This window comes from Copadichromis virginalis, linkage group LG7 (assembly GCF_057382275.1).
Source record: "Copadichromis virginalis isolate Kocher_CV1m ecotype Utaka linkage group LG7, C_Virginalis_male_GT1.1, whole genome shotgun sequence".
Lineage (NCBI taxonomy): Eukaryota > Metazoa > Chordata > Actinopteri > Cichliformes > Cichlidae > Copadichromis > Copadichromis virginalis.
The window spans coordinates 60,880,886-60,901,414 of NC_140624.1; the positions used below are offsets into that span (position 1 = coordinate 60,880,886).

At 39.3% G+C, this 20,529-nt stretch overlaps 2 protein-coding genes across 2 annotated transcripts in view; both read left to right on the forward strand.

Annotated features, from left to right (window-relative positions):
* Positions 1 to 3,550, forward strand: part of edc4 (enhancer of mRNA decapping 4) — a 34,227-nt gene extending 30,677 nt beyond the window's left edge. Inside the window, exon 30 of the mRNA XM_085464579.1 lies at positions 1,112 to 3,550. Coding sequence (XP_085320705.1) covers positions 1,112 to 1,295 — 184 coding nt within the window. The 3' untranslated portion in view covers positions 1,296 to 3,550. The remainder of the gene's footprint in view (positions 1 to 1,111) is intronic.
* Positions 3,551 to 4,605: 1,055 nt separating this feature from the next.
* The window catches only part of nrn1la (neuritin 1-like a), a 107,777-nt gene continuing 91,853 nt past the window's right edge, over positions 4,606 to 20,529 (forward strand). The window contains exon 1 of the mRNA XM_085464580.1: positions 4,606 to 4,853. Coding sequence (XP_085320706.1) covers positions 4,796 to 4,853 — 58 coding nt within the window. The 5' untranslated portion in view covers positions 4,606 to 4,795. The remainder of the gene's footprint in view (positions 4,854 to 20,529) is intronic.

The window sequence follows — 20,529 nt, forward strand, 5'->3', positions numbered from 1 at the left end:
CCTGCAGTGTGTGTTGTGGGGCTCTGGCAGGAGACCAACTGGCGACATGGGAACAGCTCTAATGTTAGACTGGGATCAGGTAGCACTCCGGACACTGTGATGAATGGTCATTTCCACTGTACAGCTGGACACTCTCACCACCAGATGTCTGACTCTTACAATTAATTCAGGAGTTAAGTGTAGTGCATCCCGAGCGAGAGGACAGGAGGCAGGTGATGCTGATTTCTGCTGGGCAGTTTGATGAAAGCACAATGTTCACAGGCTTGACATTCAAACTTTGAAAGCAAAATGAGAACTCGGCTTGCTCTCCTTCTGAAGCAGGGGTGTCAGACATAAGGCCCGGGGGCCAGAATTGGCCCATTAAAGACTCCAATCTGGCCCACTGGACAGCTTTACAAAATGTGGAAGAGGGCATACATTTGTTTTTACTTTTAATAGTATTTTTTTTTGTTTTTACACGTTTTGTAGCTTTTCGTGCTACTAAAGACCTCTCTCACGGCCATGCATACTACACCAAAATAAATAAGTAATAGATGACAATTAAATGACAGAAAAGTTTTACTGTCATTACTTTAGTGTCTACTATAGAAATTTCAGTTTTAAAAACAACAATAATCAACAAAAACTGTTTTATAAATATGGGACAATCTGGGTTGTGAGCTACCAGAACCCTCTGTAATTTTACACATTAATCATGTAGAAAAATACTCAGATGTGCCATTTAAATTGTACTACTTTGTCTTATATTAAGCTATCTCAGGGATTAAATGTGCAGTTAAACATGTTTTACATTGTCAGAAAATGCATTTTCACTTGTCTGGCCCACTTAACATCAAGGTTGGCTGTATGTGGCCCTCAATGTTAAATGATTTTGGCATCCCTACTCAAAAGCCCCAAAATTGTCATTTGTGCAAATTGTCCTTCTGGTGCTTTTATATGTTAATAACTTACTGCTGATGGAATGAAGTTTCAGGTTGTATATGCAAACCTTTAAATTTTCCAATTTTTTTTTCCACCAAATGACCACAAATGCTTTCTTTTCCTTGAGCCTGCCATTGCCTCTGTAGGTGTTCATTGTTATCTGACCTCTTTCTCTTTCCCTCCTTTTTAGCTACCTGGAGGATGCGGTAATGAATCTGGACCACAGCGACCCCCTGACCAGAGACCACATGTCGTCCGTGCTGGCCCAGGTCAGACCAAAGCTCTTTGCCTTCCTGCAGCAGGACCCCCACAGCCCGCTCAGCAAGAGGGCGCGGCGCCTGATGATGATGCTACAGGGACTCGTCAACCACTAGTTGTCGGTTTAAAGGCTGCTGCCAAAGAGTGGTTTTCCTCTTGATACCAATCATATGTCCACCGTTTTTTTGTTGTTGTTTCCCCCCCCTGGTAGTGTTTCAGAGGAGAAAGCACCAAGGACAGCTTCTCCAGTTTCTTGGATCCTGATCAGGATGCGTCTCTCCTTGTTTCATTTCTCCTCCTTCCCCCTTTTCTGCACCAGTGAAGTGTCAAGTCAAGAAATGGACAGTTTTTAGTTTCTGTTTTTTGGTTCTTTTTTCTTTTTGTTGTTTTCTTCAAGACAATAATGGTCTGGGGTGAAAGCTTACTGTTGATTTATGTTCAGAGACTCTTAAGTTCACTGTAGCTACATCCAGACCTTTGTTACAGCTGCTTTATTGACCCAAGAGACCTGGTGGTCGTCTCTTCCATCAAGACTGTCTCAGCCATGACAGCAAGAGAGCGCTGAGATTCTTTCATCCCCCTTAACAACAACAACTGAAAAAACAAGAATGAGAAAAAAACATACAAACAACCTGACACAGTTTGATTTTACATCATCCAGACGTGCATAAGACTTGAAGAATGTCCAGCCGAGTGGTCCATGTGAGGCCAGACGGGGCTGTTTCTTTTGTTGTGCTGTTTCCTCTAAGCTACCTGCCAGGCATGTTTTGGGATGCTGAACAAGTTTTGATGCAGGGGGCTACTTCTGAGCAACAGAAAGAAAACATGCTTTGCCTCAAAATGTCGCCTTCTATTTTGGCCTTAAGAGCAAACAGCAGGCTTGTACACATTGTTACTTTCTTCCACACAGACCAGCATCCTTCTGCTAAAGCCTGGAATTTGGTAGTCGTAGGATTATCCTCCCTTAGTTCAGTTTTTCTTTGCTTTTTCTTTCTTTTCTTTTTTTCTTTTTGAAGCTAATCCTGGCAACCAAAAGAATATGTACCACCCAAAGCCAATTTTCTTTTTCTTCGTTGGTGGCATATTTCCTATGAGCTGTTTCTTAATAGGTCTCCAACCTATTAAGAAATAGGTCTCCTATTTGTTTGGCCCTTGCCAGACTAGATCTTTGAAGAGAATCAACACTATAAACCTTTTTGATAGACAATAATGCAATTTGCTCATGACTTTTTCATCTGCTTTGGTTTTAGAAATCACTCTAAAGAGGATTTTCTGAAGGATACATTGAGTGTAAGAAATGTTTGCAGAGGTCTTCCAGGCTGTAAAGAATTCCCCTTCAAAACCTGAAATGTTTGGAGCTCAATATTGAAGCCGGCAGCCGTCCACATGTACAGCTCTGTCCACAGACTTCTCCCCATGTTTTTTTCTTCCCTTTTTTATATAAACATTTAGTATTTGTAAGCCATGTACCGGTATACTTGCGTTAAAACTTGTCAAAGTAGCTTAATAATTGGAAAAAAAAGGAACCTTGGTAAACATTAAATGTTACAGATCCTGTTGTTTTACCTGGCAATTGCAAATATTGCTTGTAAACTCAATGTGCAGTGACTTCTCTTAGGCTCTAGGAGGCAGCACTTGGACATCCATCCTGCTTGAAATTTAGGCTTTGAATCCAGAAGTCATTCCTGCTCTTTCAGTATCAATGAAAAGCCCGCCTTTAGATTGTAAGCGCACCATTTGTTCACATTTACACTGAGTTCAAAGTGTATAATATTTTGTGTAGATCCCATTCACACACCTCATTGTTTCATGACTGGGTGGCTGCACTGAATTGCTGATTGTAAAATAAAAGTTCAGTTCATTTCAAGTGTTTGTTCAGAATCTGTTGGGTTTGACTAGCAAAGTGCCTTACTGTAATTTACCTGTTTTGGATGATAACTTGCGCGCACGCACACACACACACACACACACACACACACACACACACACACACACACACACACACACACACACACACACACACCCCTGATCCATCTAAGTTTTACAATCATTTATGTCACTGAAATATGTGGGAAGGCTCAGGCACCACAGCGGAGGAGAAGCTGTATGTTTTCTTTGCAAACATTTGTCCGGAGGCAGGTGATCAGTACGGACATTTGAACTCTCATTTCAGTGTTTGAAGAAGAAAGAATTTTGACTACTTAGCAGTTCACTGGGAGCTCTGCATGAGAAACAGAACAGAAGTTCATGTGGATTTTTTTTTTCTCTTTCCATTGTGTTCATTTCCCTCTGCTTGGTTAATTATGTTGTATCTTTTACGGTTTGTTTTACCCCAAACATTTTGGAATAAAAAAAACAAAACGTGTTCAAATTCAGGTGTCTTGGTGTGTCTGTGGGAAGGTCAGGCTACTTCCTATAGCAGATATATAGTGATGGACCTCCAACAAAAGTTAGCAGCAACCATTAAATTACTGTTGGGGGATTTTAAATGAGAATGTTTCAGTTTTTTGTCACTTTAATGTGAAAGTTTAGTAGGAAAAAAAAAAAAGAACCTGGGATAAAAGACTTCATGGGTTTTGGCTCATAAACCTGTACAAAAACATGTGACCGTTTTCCATGAGTTTTTGCTGTACCGCTAGAACAGGGGTGGGCAACTCCAGGCCTCGAGGGACGGTGTCCTGCAGGTTTTAGATGTGTCCTTGATCCAACACAGCTGATTCAGTAGTTCTCCAGAGGCCTGGCAATGAACTAATCATGTGATTCAGGTGTGTTGACCCAGGGTGAGATCTAAAACCTGCAGGACACCGGCCCTCGAGGCCTGGAGTTGCCCACCTCTGCACTAGAACAAACATCCTTCCCTTACTAGATTGTTCTGTTAAATCACGAGCCTCATGAAGACAAAATTGTGCATTACTTTACAAAGTAAAGAGTTGGAAATCATTAATCATCTCACAGTTCCTCAGCTTCTGAGGATACAACCCCCCTTTGGCTGGGAACCAACCTACAGCTGTCTAATAATAATAATATATCACATCGATTGCTGGGACGTTTTTCAGATTACTGATCACTGGCTTTAATATTGCAGTGACACTTCTTTTTTCTTTCAATTTAAAGAACTTTTAAGCAGATAATCTGTCTAAAGAAACACACCAAACCAGGAATTTAAACTTTCTTTCCCTCCTTCACTAATCTTGGCCCTTCACATTTGTCTCCTGGCCTCCTAGAGAGCTCCAGCCCCCTATGTTGGAAACCACTGAAGTAAAGTGTATAGAAAGAAGTTGGTAGTGGTTCCTTGGTCATTTTAAACGCCTTGTGCTGATAATTCAGAGCATCCTTGCACCTCATCGGGGACTCTGCTGTAGACCTTCCTCCTCCTCCCCCTCTTTTACACGGACGCGCCCTCCCCTTCAGCGCAGCGGATGAGCGCGCCGTGGATGCTCGCTGGAGTACAGAGCTGCAACGAGGACGGGAGGAGAACACTTTGACCGGCAGCGGGGGAGCGACATCGGGACTCTTCTTTTCTTTGAAAAACTAAAAGATAAAACAAAGGAAAACTTTGGAATTTCCGGTGCAAACTTGAAACTTGTGAGGTCGGAGGACGAACTGTGGGGTCAGCATGACATCTCTGATGAACTCTGCGTGCTTGCTCTTCTTGCCTGTTGCTCTGCTTCTGAGTGAGTACTGAAATTTAAGTGACTATGTCGCAACTTGTGTGCGCGAACAGTGTAAAAACTTGAGCATTGCATTTGGGAGAATTTTGAGTAATTCGAGAGGGGATTCGAGACTCTGTGCGTAACAGGACGGCACACGTCCTGACTTTTTAGAGCTTTAGATTAATGATCTTAGGTGATGTGGATGTATGTAGATGTTAAGCTGTTAGAGTTCTCTGTATGCCTCGTGTCTGATCTTAAATGAGGGGGTCCCGTAGCCTTAACTCGCTCATCTCGAGCATCCAGCAGAGCATGTGCTGCAGCTGCGGGAGCGATCTGCTCAGAGAGAGCTCGCAGCCGAAAGCTTGAATTAGTGCTGCTTAGTGAGAGTATTTTTCCCACAGCTGGATAAGGGTTCGTTACGCAAACTCACATCGTGCAATGAGTGAGGTCTGGGTGCATCTCTCCATTTCTTTCCACCCATTTAGTCCCCTTAGCTCAATCGGGTTACTTGTAAAGTAATGCAACGGTAGATATTTAAGATAAATAATAGTTCCCATGTTGTAAAGTGAGACATGTGCAAAGACTTTTAAGTACATTAATTGGGAAAATATTAATTCAAAGCGGCTATACTAGAATTTGTTAAGGAAATTGCAAAGATTGGTAAAACAGAATTGTCCTTAATGCAACATATGCTATCTTTTATTCAGCATTACTTGTCATGTATATTTAATAAATTACAATCCACAGTTTGTAAAAAGACATATTACAGCTGTTTTCAAACCCTGATTGGGAAAATAGGTGGATTATCCCTTTAAAGGGGGGCAAAAGTGATGTCTTTGAATTAAAGCTCTAAAATGTTTTAATGGACTACAGAAGGTCAGCTTCATCAGCGATTTTTAAAGCTCTTTTATAAATGTCTGGCTTGGACTAAATATAAATGCTGATTCTCTTTTTCCTCTTTCAGAAAAATAATTAATAGTTAGATTTTTGTTGTGAGAGCAAAATTTCATTCACCTATTCTGAATACACGTTCTGTATATGTGTTTTGTTGTGTGGACCACAGAACTGAGTCAGACCGCTTCCTCTTTTCAGTCCAACAATAAAACGTTTTTAGGAGCTATAATTCAGACACTGTTGATCTAAATATAGCTCTCGATGTGCACACACCTTCTCTTTTTGCAAACTTATGATCATCGTCATCATCTTTATCAGCCTTGATCATCTCACGCTGCTGCTGATGTCAGAGAAAAATAAAGACCAGGAGGCGGATGGGATGAGGTTCCCGTGGGAGTGTAACACAGTGGGGTAAAAGGGACAAAAAAAGTCCCACCGATGGGGATAAATGATAAATGAATCCCATCTGTCCCCTTACTCTGCTCAGTGGAGTCTCTGGAGACTCCATTCAGCCCTGCATACTAGCTTACCTGACCAGGAATTACTTCTATGTTGCTGCTGCTGCTGTCTGTCAAACTGCCTCCGCAGTCACTCAGTGTGTGTCACAGCTCATTCATGTTACTACAAGGGGACAGAATCAGCTCATTATATATTTATATGGTAGGATTTTTTTTTTATACTTGCAATTGCATTATCTATGAGCAGAGCTTCCAGGCCCGGCACCTTTGACTCACACTGTCTTACACATGCAACCAATTATGTTGCAAACTATTTTTGAAATATGTTTTTGCATGAACATTACACATATTGTAGCAACCTAACAATCTACAGGGTTTTATCTAACCTGCATGGTATTTTTAGTTTGTTGTGCACCTTTACACAGCCCACGGTGCTGTGTCATCCACCGGTGTAGAAAGTCTTCTCAGTGTCTCCAGGAAGCCTCTGCCGGGAGAGTTTCACAACATTTATACTAATATTTTTCACACGAAATACGGCAAGCTTTGATAGCCAAATGTAGACACAAAAAGGCTTTGACTGGCAGCAACACTGGATTGCAGTGTACTTCAAGCACTGGCACTTTTCTATGTCTGGATCAAGAGATTCTGACGTGTATCTAGAAGCTATGTGATGATAACTGAAATATCTGAAAGCTGTGGATACAAAATAGTACAGAAGTTTCTGAAACAAATACCTGAAGTTGTACAAAAGCTTTTATTATCTGCATTAACTACTGCAATCACATGCCAAAATGTGTGCTGAATTATTTTTTTAAGCCTTGGTCACTGCTTGTGTCCATGTGTTTTCAGTTTAGAGTATCCTCACTCAAATCATGATCTCACTAAGAAATGGAAAAACAGTGTTTAGTTCCGTCCCATCTGCTTTAATGACAAATAAAGTGCATAGCAGCTCCATAATATTGCAACAAGTGTGCCCAAACAGCTCGACAAGAGGCAAAAATTACTGTTTTTCTTAATTACATTCAGCCATATGTAGGCAACAAGATATTTAGTTGCTTTGTAGCTACAGGAAACAGCAAAACATCTTTACAACTGTAGAGACAGCCTAACCAGGGTACTGGCTCATAACAAGGTGCTGATAAGATGCTATAATGCCAGTCAGAAAAAAGTGCAGTGATGTAATACCTGATTTAGATCATTGTAATACATAAGAGAAGAAAAAATGTGAGTATGAAGCCACGTTTTTAAAGATATGGACGTATAACAACGATCATTTCATTACACTTCAGTTTTTCTGCTAGGAAACACTGAGTCACAGTAGCATGAGCATGAACGCAATGTTCATGCTCATGCTACTGTGACATGTACAAATCAACTAAACACTGTTACAACTCCTAATGCAAATGGACTTTCATAGACTGTATATTGAAGATGTCTGTAGACAATGCATTCTGTTTAATGCCCAGCAGGGGGCAACCTCTCTAGGAGCAAAAAGAAGTCTGTACAGTTTATCAGGAAATGACAGCTCATTTTGTTCTATGACGTCAACAAACACATTCCTGATGAGTCAGTTACTGGTTTCATGTTTTATTTACTATAATATGATGTTCATATTGTAAATTATAGTCACCAAAAGAATAAAAAAGGAGGATAAAGTGGTATTATTAGTTAGAGTGGGCCCCAACTTCTGATAGACAGGTTGCTACAGAATGACCAGTGACCTTGCAGGACACATGTGAAATGCTAAACTGGACTTCACAGTGACTATGTACATCTTTCATATACAGTACATACACCACAAAAATGTCAGATGTAGCAAAAATTATACTTAATATTTTATTTCTTTTTTTGTCAATAAGCACTCCAGTTTAAAAAGAAATAAACTTTCTAGCAAATATTTAATAGTTCTGGCTTTACAGGTCCTTCAAGATGTGTTGCAATGAAATACAGGTGTACATTTACTCAGCTTCAAGTCTGAAAAAAGGCTTACCTTTCCTTTTATTTCAGAACACACACAAAACCTGCTCCCTAATTTTTCTTACAGTTTATTTAATGTGCCAGTTAGCGTGTCTTTAGCACACCTACAATTTACTGTTGTGATTGAAAGTGCCAACGAGAAGTTTTGGTAAGAGCGTGAACAGGTAAAACCTCATCTCAAAACAAGTAGAAGGAGTCAGCTTTAATACGATAAACAGCATTGTTAGAATGCACACAGTGTCTTCTGTTTGTCTGCACTCAGAAAGCTTCAAAAGTCAGGACCAGAGAGGGGGAGAGGTTTCCCCTGGGTGCAGAGCTCCTCTCTGCGTCATCAGCGCTCCAATATTCACATTAAAAGCTGTCCATAGGCAAGAGGGAGATTATATTTGGCTTTTAATTGTTCTCCTCTGGAAACACTTCTTAACTCGCTCCCTCACTCTCCAAGTTCCCTCTTGGTGGGTCGACTCGAGCATTTTCTGTTTTTTGTCACTGCAGTACTGACACATGAAGTGGAATATTCCTCATTAACATACATTTAAAAGTATCTTGAAAAATTGCCGGTGCCTGCCATTCGTCCTTCCTTCCTTCATAGCCCCATTTCCTTCATCCTTCTCTTCATTCACTCCTTACTTCTAGCAAACCTCACTTCTCTGTTTCCGCCTTGCATGTCTTCGCAGTCATTTTGATCTCTATGCTGTCCCCCCAATCTCTTCTTCTTCTTTTTTTTTTTTTTTTAAATTTCAGGCTTGCTCTATCTCTCGTGTCTACCCTCCCTGCTTCTTTAATCACCCTCCCCCCACCCCAACCATTCCTCCATCCTCTCTCTGTCCTTTCGCATTAGGGATTCACCAATATTGATAAATCTGATCCCAAGAATCCTGCGTCACATTTTTCAAATCAAAGCAAAGCCATTTCTAGAATTTTTTTTCAGAAGTTTTAAAATATACATCATGTACCCCACTGTTTGATTTGGTCTCATAAGATCAAAAGCAAAGAAACATCACAGAAACTATTGCTTTCATTTACTTACATTGAGGCCTCTGGAATGGACATATTCAGGGATGTGTGGCTAGCTTGTCCTCTTGTATCTTCTTTCTCATAATTTGAGAAATATGTATGTCAGTCCATTTTTTGGTCTTACTCTACATCCAAAACCATCCATTCCATCCACCTCTCACTTCCCACATTGACTACTGATGAGTAAATGCAGTGTTAAATCTGATGTCATTTGTTTCTAACCTTCCCCCTACACTGACTGCTACCAGCTCACCTGGGCATGCTTGTTTGGCTGTCTTTGTGAGGACATTCATGGACATTTCCTTGATTGTTACCCGCAAGTTTAACTATTTTAACTAAAACATAATACTAACTTTAACTAATATCAAGTTTTAACCTTCAAACCACAATTTAAAAAATGTTTTAACTGTTATTTTTCTCAAGAGATGTTTCTATTCACTTTTTCCTTTGCCAGGTTTCTTGTGACAAATGACTTTAGTAACTCACTCATGTTGTTTAAGCACCTCTGGAGAAAGCTGTAACCCAAAATCTTCACAGCACTGAACAGGCAGAATCACTTTATCAGTGTGTGTTGTGTATATATCCTTACATCCTTATAGAAGAACACTGGAAAGTTGTTGCTACAAAACTAATGTTGATTTATTAAATGGGAACTGAATAAGTGTGTGAACACAAAGAACTCAGACAGTCTTGTTCGGCACTACGCAACTAGTCGCAAGAATGCAGTGTGAATGTGTGAAAATGTTAGTAAGCATGGACAAAAGTGCTTGTATGAATGGGTGTGACCCGGAACCAGTTCATTTACCAGTTCCTATCTACGTCATCCCAAATTGGAGCTTGAACACACAAAAGCTCTAACTAAGAAGTAAGTTTATGTTATGTAACCAAAAAAGAAAATGACCAATCAGAGAGAGAGAAACAGCAAGAGAAGGAAAACAAGCTTAAAAATTAATCCGGCCAGGTGAGGTGAATCTGCCACCTGGGTTAGGCTCTCTCAAACATTCACGCACCTCCAAAGCTGATTATTATGACACTGACGCAGGTTTGGTCCATACACCCACCCTCCCTTCCCTCCGCCACTGCCACCATGCTGTAAATCACAAGTAACGCAACTAAATAATTCACAAGCACTTAATCTGTCCAAAGTCTATAGCAAACACGCGGAACACAAAAAGACACGCACACACAAGCACGCAAGCATTTGTGTCCTTTGTGATCTTCACCAGGTGGGTTGTTGGTGTAGGTGTGAGGGTGTTTGTGTAGCCAAAAAGTGAAAGTTTGTGTGTACTCCCTACAAGAATTGGATTAAGACCATTTAAACAAGCTTTGTGCATTTGTGTGAGTTTCTCTAACAAATCCAAGTAATGAAGTACCAGCCAAGCATGACTCCTTTCTCCTTATCCCCAAATATGCCTGAGCATGAATATTCATGGTCACACACATACATACGGTTTGTAAGAGCTGTATTGCATCGTGCTCAAGCACACTCACTCACACACACATCCAAACTACAAAGGAGTAACTATTCCTTATTGTAATCACTCAATTGAAATTCATCCCCCACTCTGACTGTGGTCATGTGTGGGACTCATGTAATGGGTGGACGCAGATGGAAGTATTGTAATAGATATTGCCCCCCCCCCCCTCCATAATTTCATGCGTTCTTATCATTGTTACGTTATGAATTCAGTTCTTTATTACTATTTCTGACACATACTGTGCTCACTGGCAATCCAGCTAGGATATTCTGATGAATGATGATTCCCACGGGTGGTGCTCATGCAGGCACTGAATCAGGCAGCTTTGGGGTCCTGTGTGTTCTACTGCACAGATAGCCTGCAGAGTGCAGCTACGTTGAACTGAAGTGCTTGTGTTTTGTATTTGCAGTTTCAATTGAGCAAGTAAAGAGAACGATTCTGAACTCATGCACGCCTGGAAGTGTCATTTGTCCAAGTGTGCAACGCATGCGTGCTGATATGTGGCAGCTAAAACTGAAGTTTTTAATCTGATAGCATATGTTTGAGCTTTTGTTAGCCTTATATTTGTTTCATGGAGACCTTACCCATAACCACCACACACAGAAATTTCAGCTTTTAAGTGGCTGTTACCACATGAGACTGAAGCAAGTACCAAACTGCAATAATGAGCCATGAGTGCTAACTCCAAAATCAAGTTTTCTCATGAAATTTATATTCATTCATATTTCTTATTGTATATTATTGTATTTTTCCCATTGTAATGCCACTTTTCTAATCCTTATGCTTGTGGTTGTTTTATAAAAATTCTGTAAGTAATCAGCCAATAGGTCTTATAGAGACTTAATAATTTTGAGTTCATTTTATCTATGGCTTGTTGTTGGGCTCATTATATTAGGGAGTGTTTGTGTTTTTTAAGTAAATACTTTTTTATTTTTTTAATGGTTTCCACTTTTAATGCACTCTGTATGTAATAGTGTGCACAAACTATCATTCCTACCACTAACATACCAATCATGTTGTCAACAAAAGCTATGTCCTCCAATCAGATTTGATGTGCGACTCATCTTGGCTTCAACTGGAGGAGATAATATTGAACATAAAGGCATTTTGTACAGCCTTGATGATTCTGCTTGAGCTTAAACTTTGTCTTATAAGGACTTTTTGTTCCAAAAGGCAAGCTGATCCCCAAAGTGTGACTGTGTTAACAAATTAACGCTCTCACACGAGTCACACAGGTACCCACACAGAGAGAAAGAGGAGAACAATGGGTGTCCAAGGTCAGTGGAGCTTCTTTTTTTATCCTGTAGTGTGCATCCACACACACACACACACACACACACACACACACACACACACACACACACACACACACACACACACACACACACACACACACACCCTTCAATTTTAATGATTGATTAAAAAAAAGGTTTTTTTGTGATGAAAATTGAATAAAAACTAATACATGATGACAAAATCTATGATGTTTTCATCAACGGAAAAAAACTAGCTGACAATATTCTGGACAGACGAGATCCAATCAGACGTAATCTCTTTGTGCAGTAAAGTTAGACATTTAATTTTTTACATTTTCTTTGCAAATGGTATAATTCGTTCCTGTACTCCTTGCTTGTTCCTGTACTCAATGAGCTCGTCAATAGCTTCAATGCTAACATGTTAAATGTAATGGACACTATTGCTCCCATTAAGGTGAAGGTTATCTCTGGAAGGAAAAAGTCTCCATGGAGAAACTCCACACTGGTGAAAAATGAAAAAAGAGAGTGTAGGAAAGCTGAGCGCAGATGGAGAAAAACAAACCTCCAGGTTCATTATGACATTTATAAAGAGAAACTTCACAATTATAATTTACAACTGAGGAATGCAAGGAGGTCCTACTTCTCTGACATCATCACTAAAAACAGCCATAATGCTCGGGTCTTATTTTCTACAGTTGACAGGCTAACAAACCCTCCTGTGCCAGTGGCAGCTGAACTTCATTCAACCATGGCCTGCAATGACTTTGCCAAATTCTTCACAGACAAAATTAGACAAGCAATTGGTACATCAACAGCAGATCCAGGATATGTACTGTGTCCACCAAAAAACTGTTTAAACACCATGAAACAGTTTCAACCTATTAACAGCAAAGACCTGGAGGACATCTTAGGTAAACTGAACTCCTCCTCCTGCTGTTTAGATGTCCTGCCAACAAGTTTTTTCAAAAAGGTCTCAAAGACTTTAGAGTCAGACCTGTTACAGATCGTCAACTTTTCTTTATTATCAGGTGTGTTTCCAGAATCACTAAAAACTGCTGTAATCAAACCTATACTGAAAAAGGACAATCTTGACAAGACACAAATGAACAACTACAGGCCGATCTCAAATCTCCCATTTTTAAGTAAGTTCATTGAAAAAGCAGTTTCTCAACAGCTCAGTTACTTCTTAAAACAGAATAATTGCTACGATGCCTTCCAGTCAGGTTTTAGACAGAACCACAGCACTGAAACCGCTCTGACCAAAGTGTTTAATGACATATGTCTGAATACAGACAGCGGAAAAATGTCAGTCCTAGTTTTACTGGATCTCAGTGCAGCATTTGATACAGTTGACCACAACATATTACTCAAACGACTGGAGAACTGGACAGGTCTTTCAGGAACTGTACTAAACTGGTTCAAAACATACTTAGAAAACAGGAAATACTTTGTATCAATAGGTAACTTCACATCTGAGCAGACAAGTATCACATGTGGAGTTCCCCAAGGTTCCATCTTGGGACCCCTTCTGTTTAACATCTACATGCTCCCACTGGCACAGATTATAAACAACAACAAAATAAACTATCACAGCTAGGCAGATGACACACAAATATATATCACAATGTCACCAGGAGACCGAGGCCCTGTACAGGCTCTTGGTAAATGCATTGAGGAAATTGTGCCACAATTTTCTCCAGCTAAACAAAAACAAAACTGAGGTAATAGTCTTTGGCGCCAAAGAAAAACGATTACAGGTCACCAGAGAACTTCAATCTATACATCTAAAAACCACAAACCAGGCGAGAAATTTGGGTGTAGTGATGGATGCAGACCTAAACTTAGAAAAACACATTAAGACAATAACAAAGTCAGCTTACTATCACCTCAAGAATATATCAAGGATAAAAGATCTGATGTCTCAACAGGACCTGGAAAAACTAGTCCATGCATTCATCTTTAGTAGGCTTGATTACTGTAACAGCATCTTTACAGGTCTACCTAAAAAATCAGTCAGACAACTACAGCTCATTCAGAACTCTGCTGCTCGAGTCCTCACTAAGACCAAAAAAGTGGACCACATCAGTCCAGCTCTGAGGTCTTTACACTGGCTGCCTGTCCGTCAGAGGATAGACTTTAAAGTTCTGATGCTGGTCTATAAAGCTCTTAATGGTTTAGGACCAAAATACATCAATGACCTCCTGACCCAGTATGAACCTTCCAGATCCCTCAGGTCATCTGGATCTGGTCTTTTATCAGTTCCTAGAGTCAGAACCAGACACGGAGAAGCTGCATTCAGCTTTTATGCTCCTTATATCTGGAACAAACTCCCAGAAAGCCTCAGATCAGCTGAAACACTCAGTTTATTTAAATCCAGGTTGAAGACACCTATTCTCAGCTGCATTTGAATAAAGCACCAAATCCACACTTTTAAGCTTAAATTTCAAAACTTACATTTAACTACTGATTTTATCTACTGTTCTGATTTTATCTGTTTTGATTTTATATACTGTTTTGTTTGTTTGTTTGTTTGTTTGTTTGTTAGTTAGTTAGTTAATTAGTTAGTTAGTTTATTTGCTTGTTTTAATCAATTTTAAATCATGCTTTTTATTTGTTCTTGTTTCTAATGTCTCTGTAAAGCACTTTGAATCACCTTGTTGTTGAATTGTGCTATACAAATAAACTTGCCTTGCCTTGCCTTGCTTATCCTGAAAACGTGACCAAATGTCAACACTTGGTATGAATGAGACGAGTGGACATATGGACGCATTTCACACTTGAGTTTATAAAGCATGTGGAGCAACTCGCACTCAAAAACATGGGAAACTTTTACACTTAATATTTTTACCGAATGACTCAACTTTAGACTCACTCTATGATAATCTGATGATATTTAATCGACTAAACCTAAACAAATTTGGATCCCTAAATTATGACTAAAAGTTCATCAAAATCAAAATCTGCTGTCAAAACTAACATGCTAACACACAACAGGGGAGTCCCACAATGCTTACACACAAGTGAGTTACACCAACCCTTGCATAAACCATTATTATATACTTAACCCTAAAATCGAGGCTTCGAATAGCCCCTTGACGTTATGTGAGAAAGTTAGAACCAGCCGAAACGTCCTCTCTGGCAATGTCAAAAAACTTATGGTGGTCCTCACAAAGATAGCAAAACACGTCTACACACACTCAAATACACAAGTCCTCTGGGAAGAGGTGCAGAGAGACTTGGCTCTCACTGAGAAAGAAGCAGAGGTAAAAATTGCAATGCAGTTTACAGAAACACAATACAAGAGTAAAGTAAGAGAAGTATTATGGAGGTGAGAGGCAGAGGACAAGTAGAGAGAGAAGGAGGAGGATAGAGGAATTGAGAGGCACAGAGAGATCAGGACCTGTATTTATCAAGCCTGTCAGAAAAAGGCGAACCATCATGGATCACTGACCGCAGCCTCCGGACAATTCAATTTAATATGATCTGAAGCCAACAAAAGAGGTCCTGCAAAAGCTCTCCAACTCTGGAAACTTTGACTAAAAGCCAGCACAGGGAGAAACAGAAAGACAGAAATGGAAGGAGAAAATGTGTACAGAGAAAATCTTTTTCCCACAGGTTCAAAGGAAGACTTCTTTGACATGGGCACATTAGCAGTGTAAACAGAGACAAGGAGGCGCGAAGTGACTGATGATATTGTCATTAGTCAAAATGTAATCAGGCATCCCCCTGAATGGGCTGAAAATGTGATAAAGCCTGTTAGTGTAATAAATGGCCAGATTATGTAGCATCTTTAGATTGATAATGTTCTCATCTAATCCCTGATGGGGAGGACATTACACAGCAATACTGCAGTCAGCTGCTGATGTAAAAAGCTTCTGTGACAGACCTCTGCAGCAGCGGTCCGAAATCCTATGCTCAGTACTTTGCTCATTAGTGACCTTTTGTAGGATGCTGGGGATACCTCCTCTAATGCATTCTGTTATACAAAATCCCAATTAGGATTATTTACATGTAATAATTTACATGTATTAAGTCAAACTAATATCTAAAGTGAATATTTCTGATTTACATTCAGCAAGTCTTTTGCAGGTTTCTGAACAGTTTTGTTAGTTTGAAGCTTGCCGTGTGTTTTGAGTGTCTGCATGGTGCTGCAGATAAGAGAGGAAGTGGTTCGAATAAATGTACACAAGCTGAGGATGAGAAGTGACTTGAGCATTAATAAAAGATGTGCATGCCTCTGCGGATAAACATATATGCAGGCTTGCAGCTGCCGTGGCGTACGTGTGTGTGTGTGTGTTTGCATGCATGCATGAACGCCTGCGTGTCTGTGGGACGGAGGTGAAGTGGACAGAGCTCAGGTGTGTGTTTGCGGGGCCAAGGGCTTTGAGGCTTTGAGATAGAGAAAGAAAAGAATTGACCGCAGACTCCTTTAGAAACCAGTCAAGATGAACCTGACACAGGCGAAGGGAAGCGAAAAGCAAGCCGATCAGAATTTCAAACAAAAGAAAATCAAAGTTTTGAAGGTTGAGGAAAATACATCTGTCTGTCTGCTTGTCGACAAGTGAATCATCCTACACAGACATTTAGAAATATATAGCTGTCTCAGTGTTGGGTATTTAATAACTTGTTACCCTAACATAACCTAAACCTATGATGCTTTGGTTCTCAACCATTTTCTTTTATATTTCATTCAAAACAGTCTTTGAAATATGCTTTAGTCTGGCACAGTTTATGTAGTGGTCTTTTGTATGTAGTATTTTCAACTTCTTGTCCTCAGAAGCAGTACAGTATCCTCTGCACATCTGAACTTCTTCCAAAAGATTTCAGCTCTCGCTTAATGTTCGCTTTTTCCTGAATGCTGATCGTTCTCACACAACATTTTGGACACGATAAAGGTGGTTACAACATGTGGCTAAGGCAGGAAGCGTGGGTGTGGGTGCCTGGCTGGAATCGAACAGCATGGAGGCTGTCCTCCCTGGGGAAAAAAACGTCAACAGATCATTTGTACAAGCTACTATAGCTCATACTTAGATTTTAAAGCTGGACATCACATGGCTGTGTAATAAGATACATATGAAATATGAACTGGTGTCATAACATTTTGACTGGGTTTAACGCTGCACACTGATAACCAGGAAAATGGGGATTTCTAATAAATGTTTAATATTTGGACCCCACCAGGGATTTTTTTTCTGCCTAAACTTAACCAAACTACAAGTAAAAGGCAAAAAAAACATTAATTAAATTTTTATCAAGTCCCCAGAAGAGACTCTGATCTCCTGATGGGAAGTTTGGTGTGTTTGTGCCACCACCAGCCTACTTACCCCCTGATGTTTCAGTCTATTAAAGTCAAACCCTCTTATAAGTCCTTTTAGGAATGTCTGCATTCTTATACAGCAGGAGAAAACAACAAACGTAATTACTAATTGTTGCTTGTATGTCTGTACATTCCTGTATTATACTAATATTTAATTGTTGCTGACATAATGTTAACAATGAACAGTGTCAGACATTGGGTGTGAAGCTGACATAAATTTACTGAAAAAAGGAAAATCAGAGGAACAATGTACTTGGTTTTTATATAAACAGAGACTCATTCACCTCATAAAAACTTGTGAAACACTCAGGCTGGCTGCATGTACATACAGTCAAAGCAGGCCGAGCTAAAGTCCAGGTTTTACATGTCACGTGGGTAGAACAAGATCAAAAGCGAATACCACACAATGCATACAATAATAGTAAGAGCAAAAGAACAAAATAGCCTGTAGAAGTGAGAGAATTCACAAGTAGTTTAACTATAAAATCATCACTAAAAAGCAGATGAAAAAGTTGCTTTTCCATTTAAAAACACAGAGAAAAGGAGAAGAACTGATAAGTGAAAGATTGAGCGGAGGACCCTGAGGGAACTTATCAGAGGATCTTAATGGCCTGGGAGTAGATAGGAGGAGGCTGACGGGCTCTGGTAGGTTTGTGGGTGCCATACCATAAAGTTTTAAAAACAAAAGCGTCTTGAATCTAGATGATAGTCGTCGTCTTTTTCATTGACCTTTTTATAAGTCATTGCTTAGTCAATAACTGCTTTATTCCAGCAATGAAAGGATGTTATGCATCATCACTAGCATAAAGCTGTGATCCCAAGTTGATGTGAATGTACCTGCAGAACAACTTCAAGAACTAGTAGGTGTAGCTTTGAAACCTTAGAAAAGATCATTTAAACACCATTTAATGTAATCAACCTACAGATTTTAGCTGCTCATCCATTACTGGCTATAACCAGGAACTATATCAGTTTAGCTTTTGCTGAGCGACTCTTGAATTGTGTATCAAATGACGACCACTAAAATTTTAAACAAAAATCCCAGCTTGTGTTAAAGTAATCCGTCTGAAAGCTTAAACTTCAGTCTAAATGCTTTTTTAAACTCTTGACCCTGCATGATGTCAGTGAGAGGGGATATCCCTAAGTTGGTCGTCTCAGGCACAGAACTCTTACTTGGAGCATAGAAGCCCCACCCATTTGAAATCCTTTGTAGGTAGCCAATCAGAAGAAAGGTTGCTTAAAGGGAGCGGAAAGGAGCTATAACAGCTTATTTCATGAACTCCAGCAAGGCCCAGTATGAGATAACAATGATTATTTTGACCTTTGAATCATGCAAAGCTACACTGCTAGAGCCTATGAATAAAAGCATGAAGGTGGGAATTACCATAATAGGTCATCTTTAAAAGTAAACAGATCAGAGTTACTGATATTTGTGTTATTTAACTTTCCTCACTGCTTTTACAGTAAGAATTATGGCCACTGTTTTTACCTGTTTTAAAATAAGTGGCAACCATTTTTAAATGGTTTGGGGACTGTTACATGGCTAATATTTACACATGCACACAACTACATATACATGTAAATGAATGCTAACATATTTATCAGTACAATTCCAGGTTGTCACATTAGAATCACAGACGCACTAACAGAATCGAAACAAAACTATTTAGAGTTGCGCAATTTACTCGTGCATTCGGTAATTGTAAACATAAACACAACAACAGGGACAGGAAGACTGAAATTAGGGATTTATATGTGTCAGCTGAAGACGTCAACTGACTCTTAGTAGAACGGATCATTTAAACTTAAATAAAAAGCAAATAAAGTTTAAATGTCCATTTAATTTGACAAATGTAAAATAGAGACTGAAAGATTAATAATTCAGTCGATTGTGCATTATGGCAGTTATGACTGTGTTCGTCCTTACCTGCTACTGAAAACATCATAATCAGCATTTCAACTTGGACATTAAATTTTAAAGCCATATTGTCGGGGTTGGCTGGTGTTGACAGGGCCCAAGTGCAGGACACAGAGGAAGGTGAACTAAGCAGAAAATGAGCTTTTATTTAGCTGATGAACAAAGAATTACGATTCGGAAAAAAATGAGGAGCAAATACTGAGAAACAGGTAAGAAGAACAGGAAAGAGGCACAAGCAAAAGTAATCTGACAAAGACAGGACACAAAAATAAAAACAGGACATGGGAAAAATATTCAAAATAGTTTTAATTAAATTTGTAACTATTTTAAATATGTAAAAAGACAAATAATTCACACTGAGACAAGATTAACCCTGAACAAACTTGACAACAGACAGTGGGACATATAGTTACGGCAGAGGGAGGCAAAGATGGGGAAACATCTGCAAGACTGGAACAGTAACGAAATCAACACTCAAAAGTAGAGCTCGGGAACTGCAATATATTTTGGGTAGTCACTGCCATGTTGATAAGACAAAACCAAAACAATGATGAACAGCAACAGGTAATAATGGGGAAAAAACGCTGAAAAAAAAAAGAATGCTAAAAAAACATCAAAATAGAGAGAGCAGATCAGAGATACACAGAGAAACTAAAAAAGAGTGTTAGAAGAAAGGGTTGATACGTATGAACCATATGAAGATTGGATGCTTTATTTTTAGGATTATCGATGTTCAAGTTCCCAGAGATTTTCTCTAAAACCATGTGTGGTGAGTATCTACACATCTAACAAGTTAAGAATGATAAATCGCATGATTTCTCATCTGTCCAACAATTTGTTTCATTTTTATTATATGTTAACTTCCAAGCCTATCTATTTGGCTGCAGGGTAATTGGTAACCCTTCTATAGACTCTGGACAAAGTTTAAGCTACGGCCTAAACATAAAAACTGTTGAAATGCATTAGTTTAAAAAATTACAGTGACTGCCAGGAAACAAAACAAACAAACAAACAAAAAAGGCATGAAAATTCATGCATTAACTCAAAGTAAAAGATTACTTTTTCACCAACTCCTTCACATTTGTGACACAGCTTGACAGCATTATCAAGTCTTTTAATCTAGGTCATCTAAATTTTGAATTTTATCTATTGTCTCTTAACAATTTAAGTGCACGAGTGGGTTGTGCAGAGTTCTGGTTATGCATTCTCATGAAACAGTCTTAAAATTTCTTTCTTTCTCTTGGTTTGATAGTTTAATTGAGTATAGTACAGTGATTGAGGTTGTCTTAAAAGTAGGATTAGGTAGCGTGAAGTCAAATTCTTTCACCAGAACATCCAAAACTGCACCGCATAATTTTATAGTTGCCGTTTTCTAAAGGGTG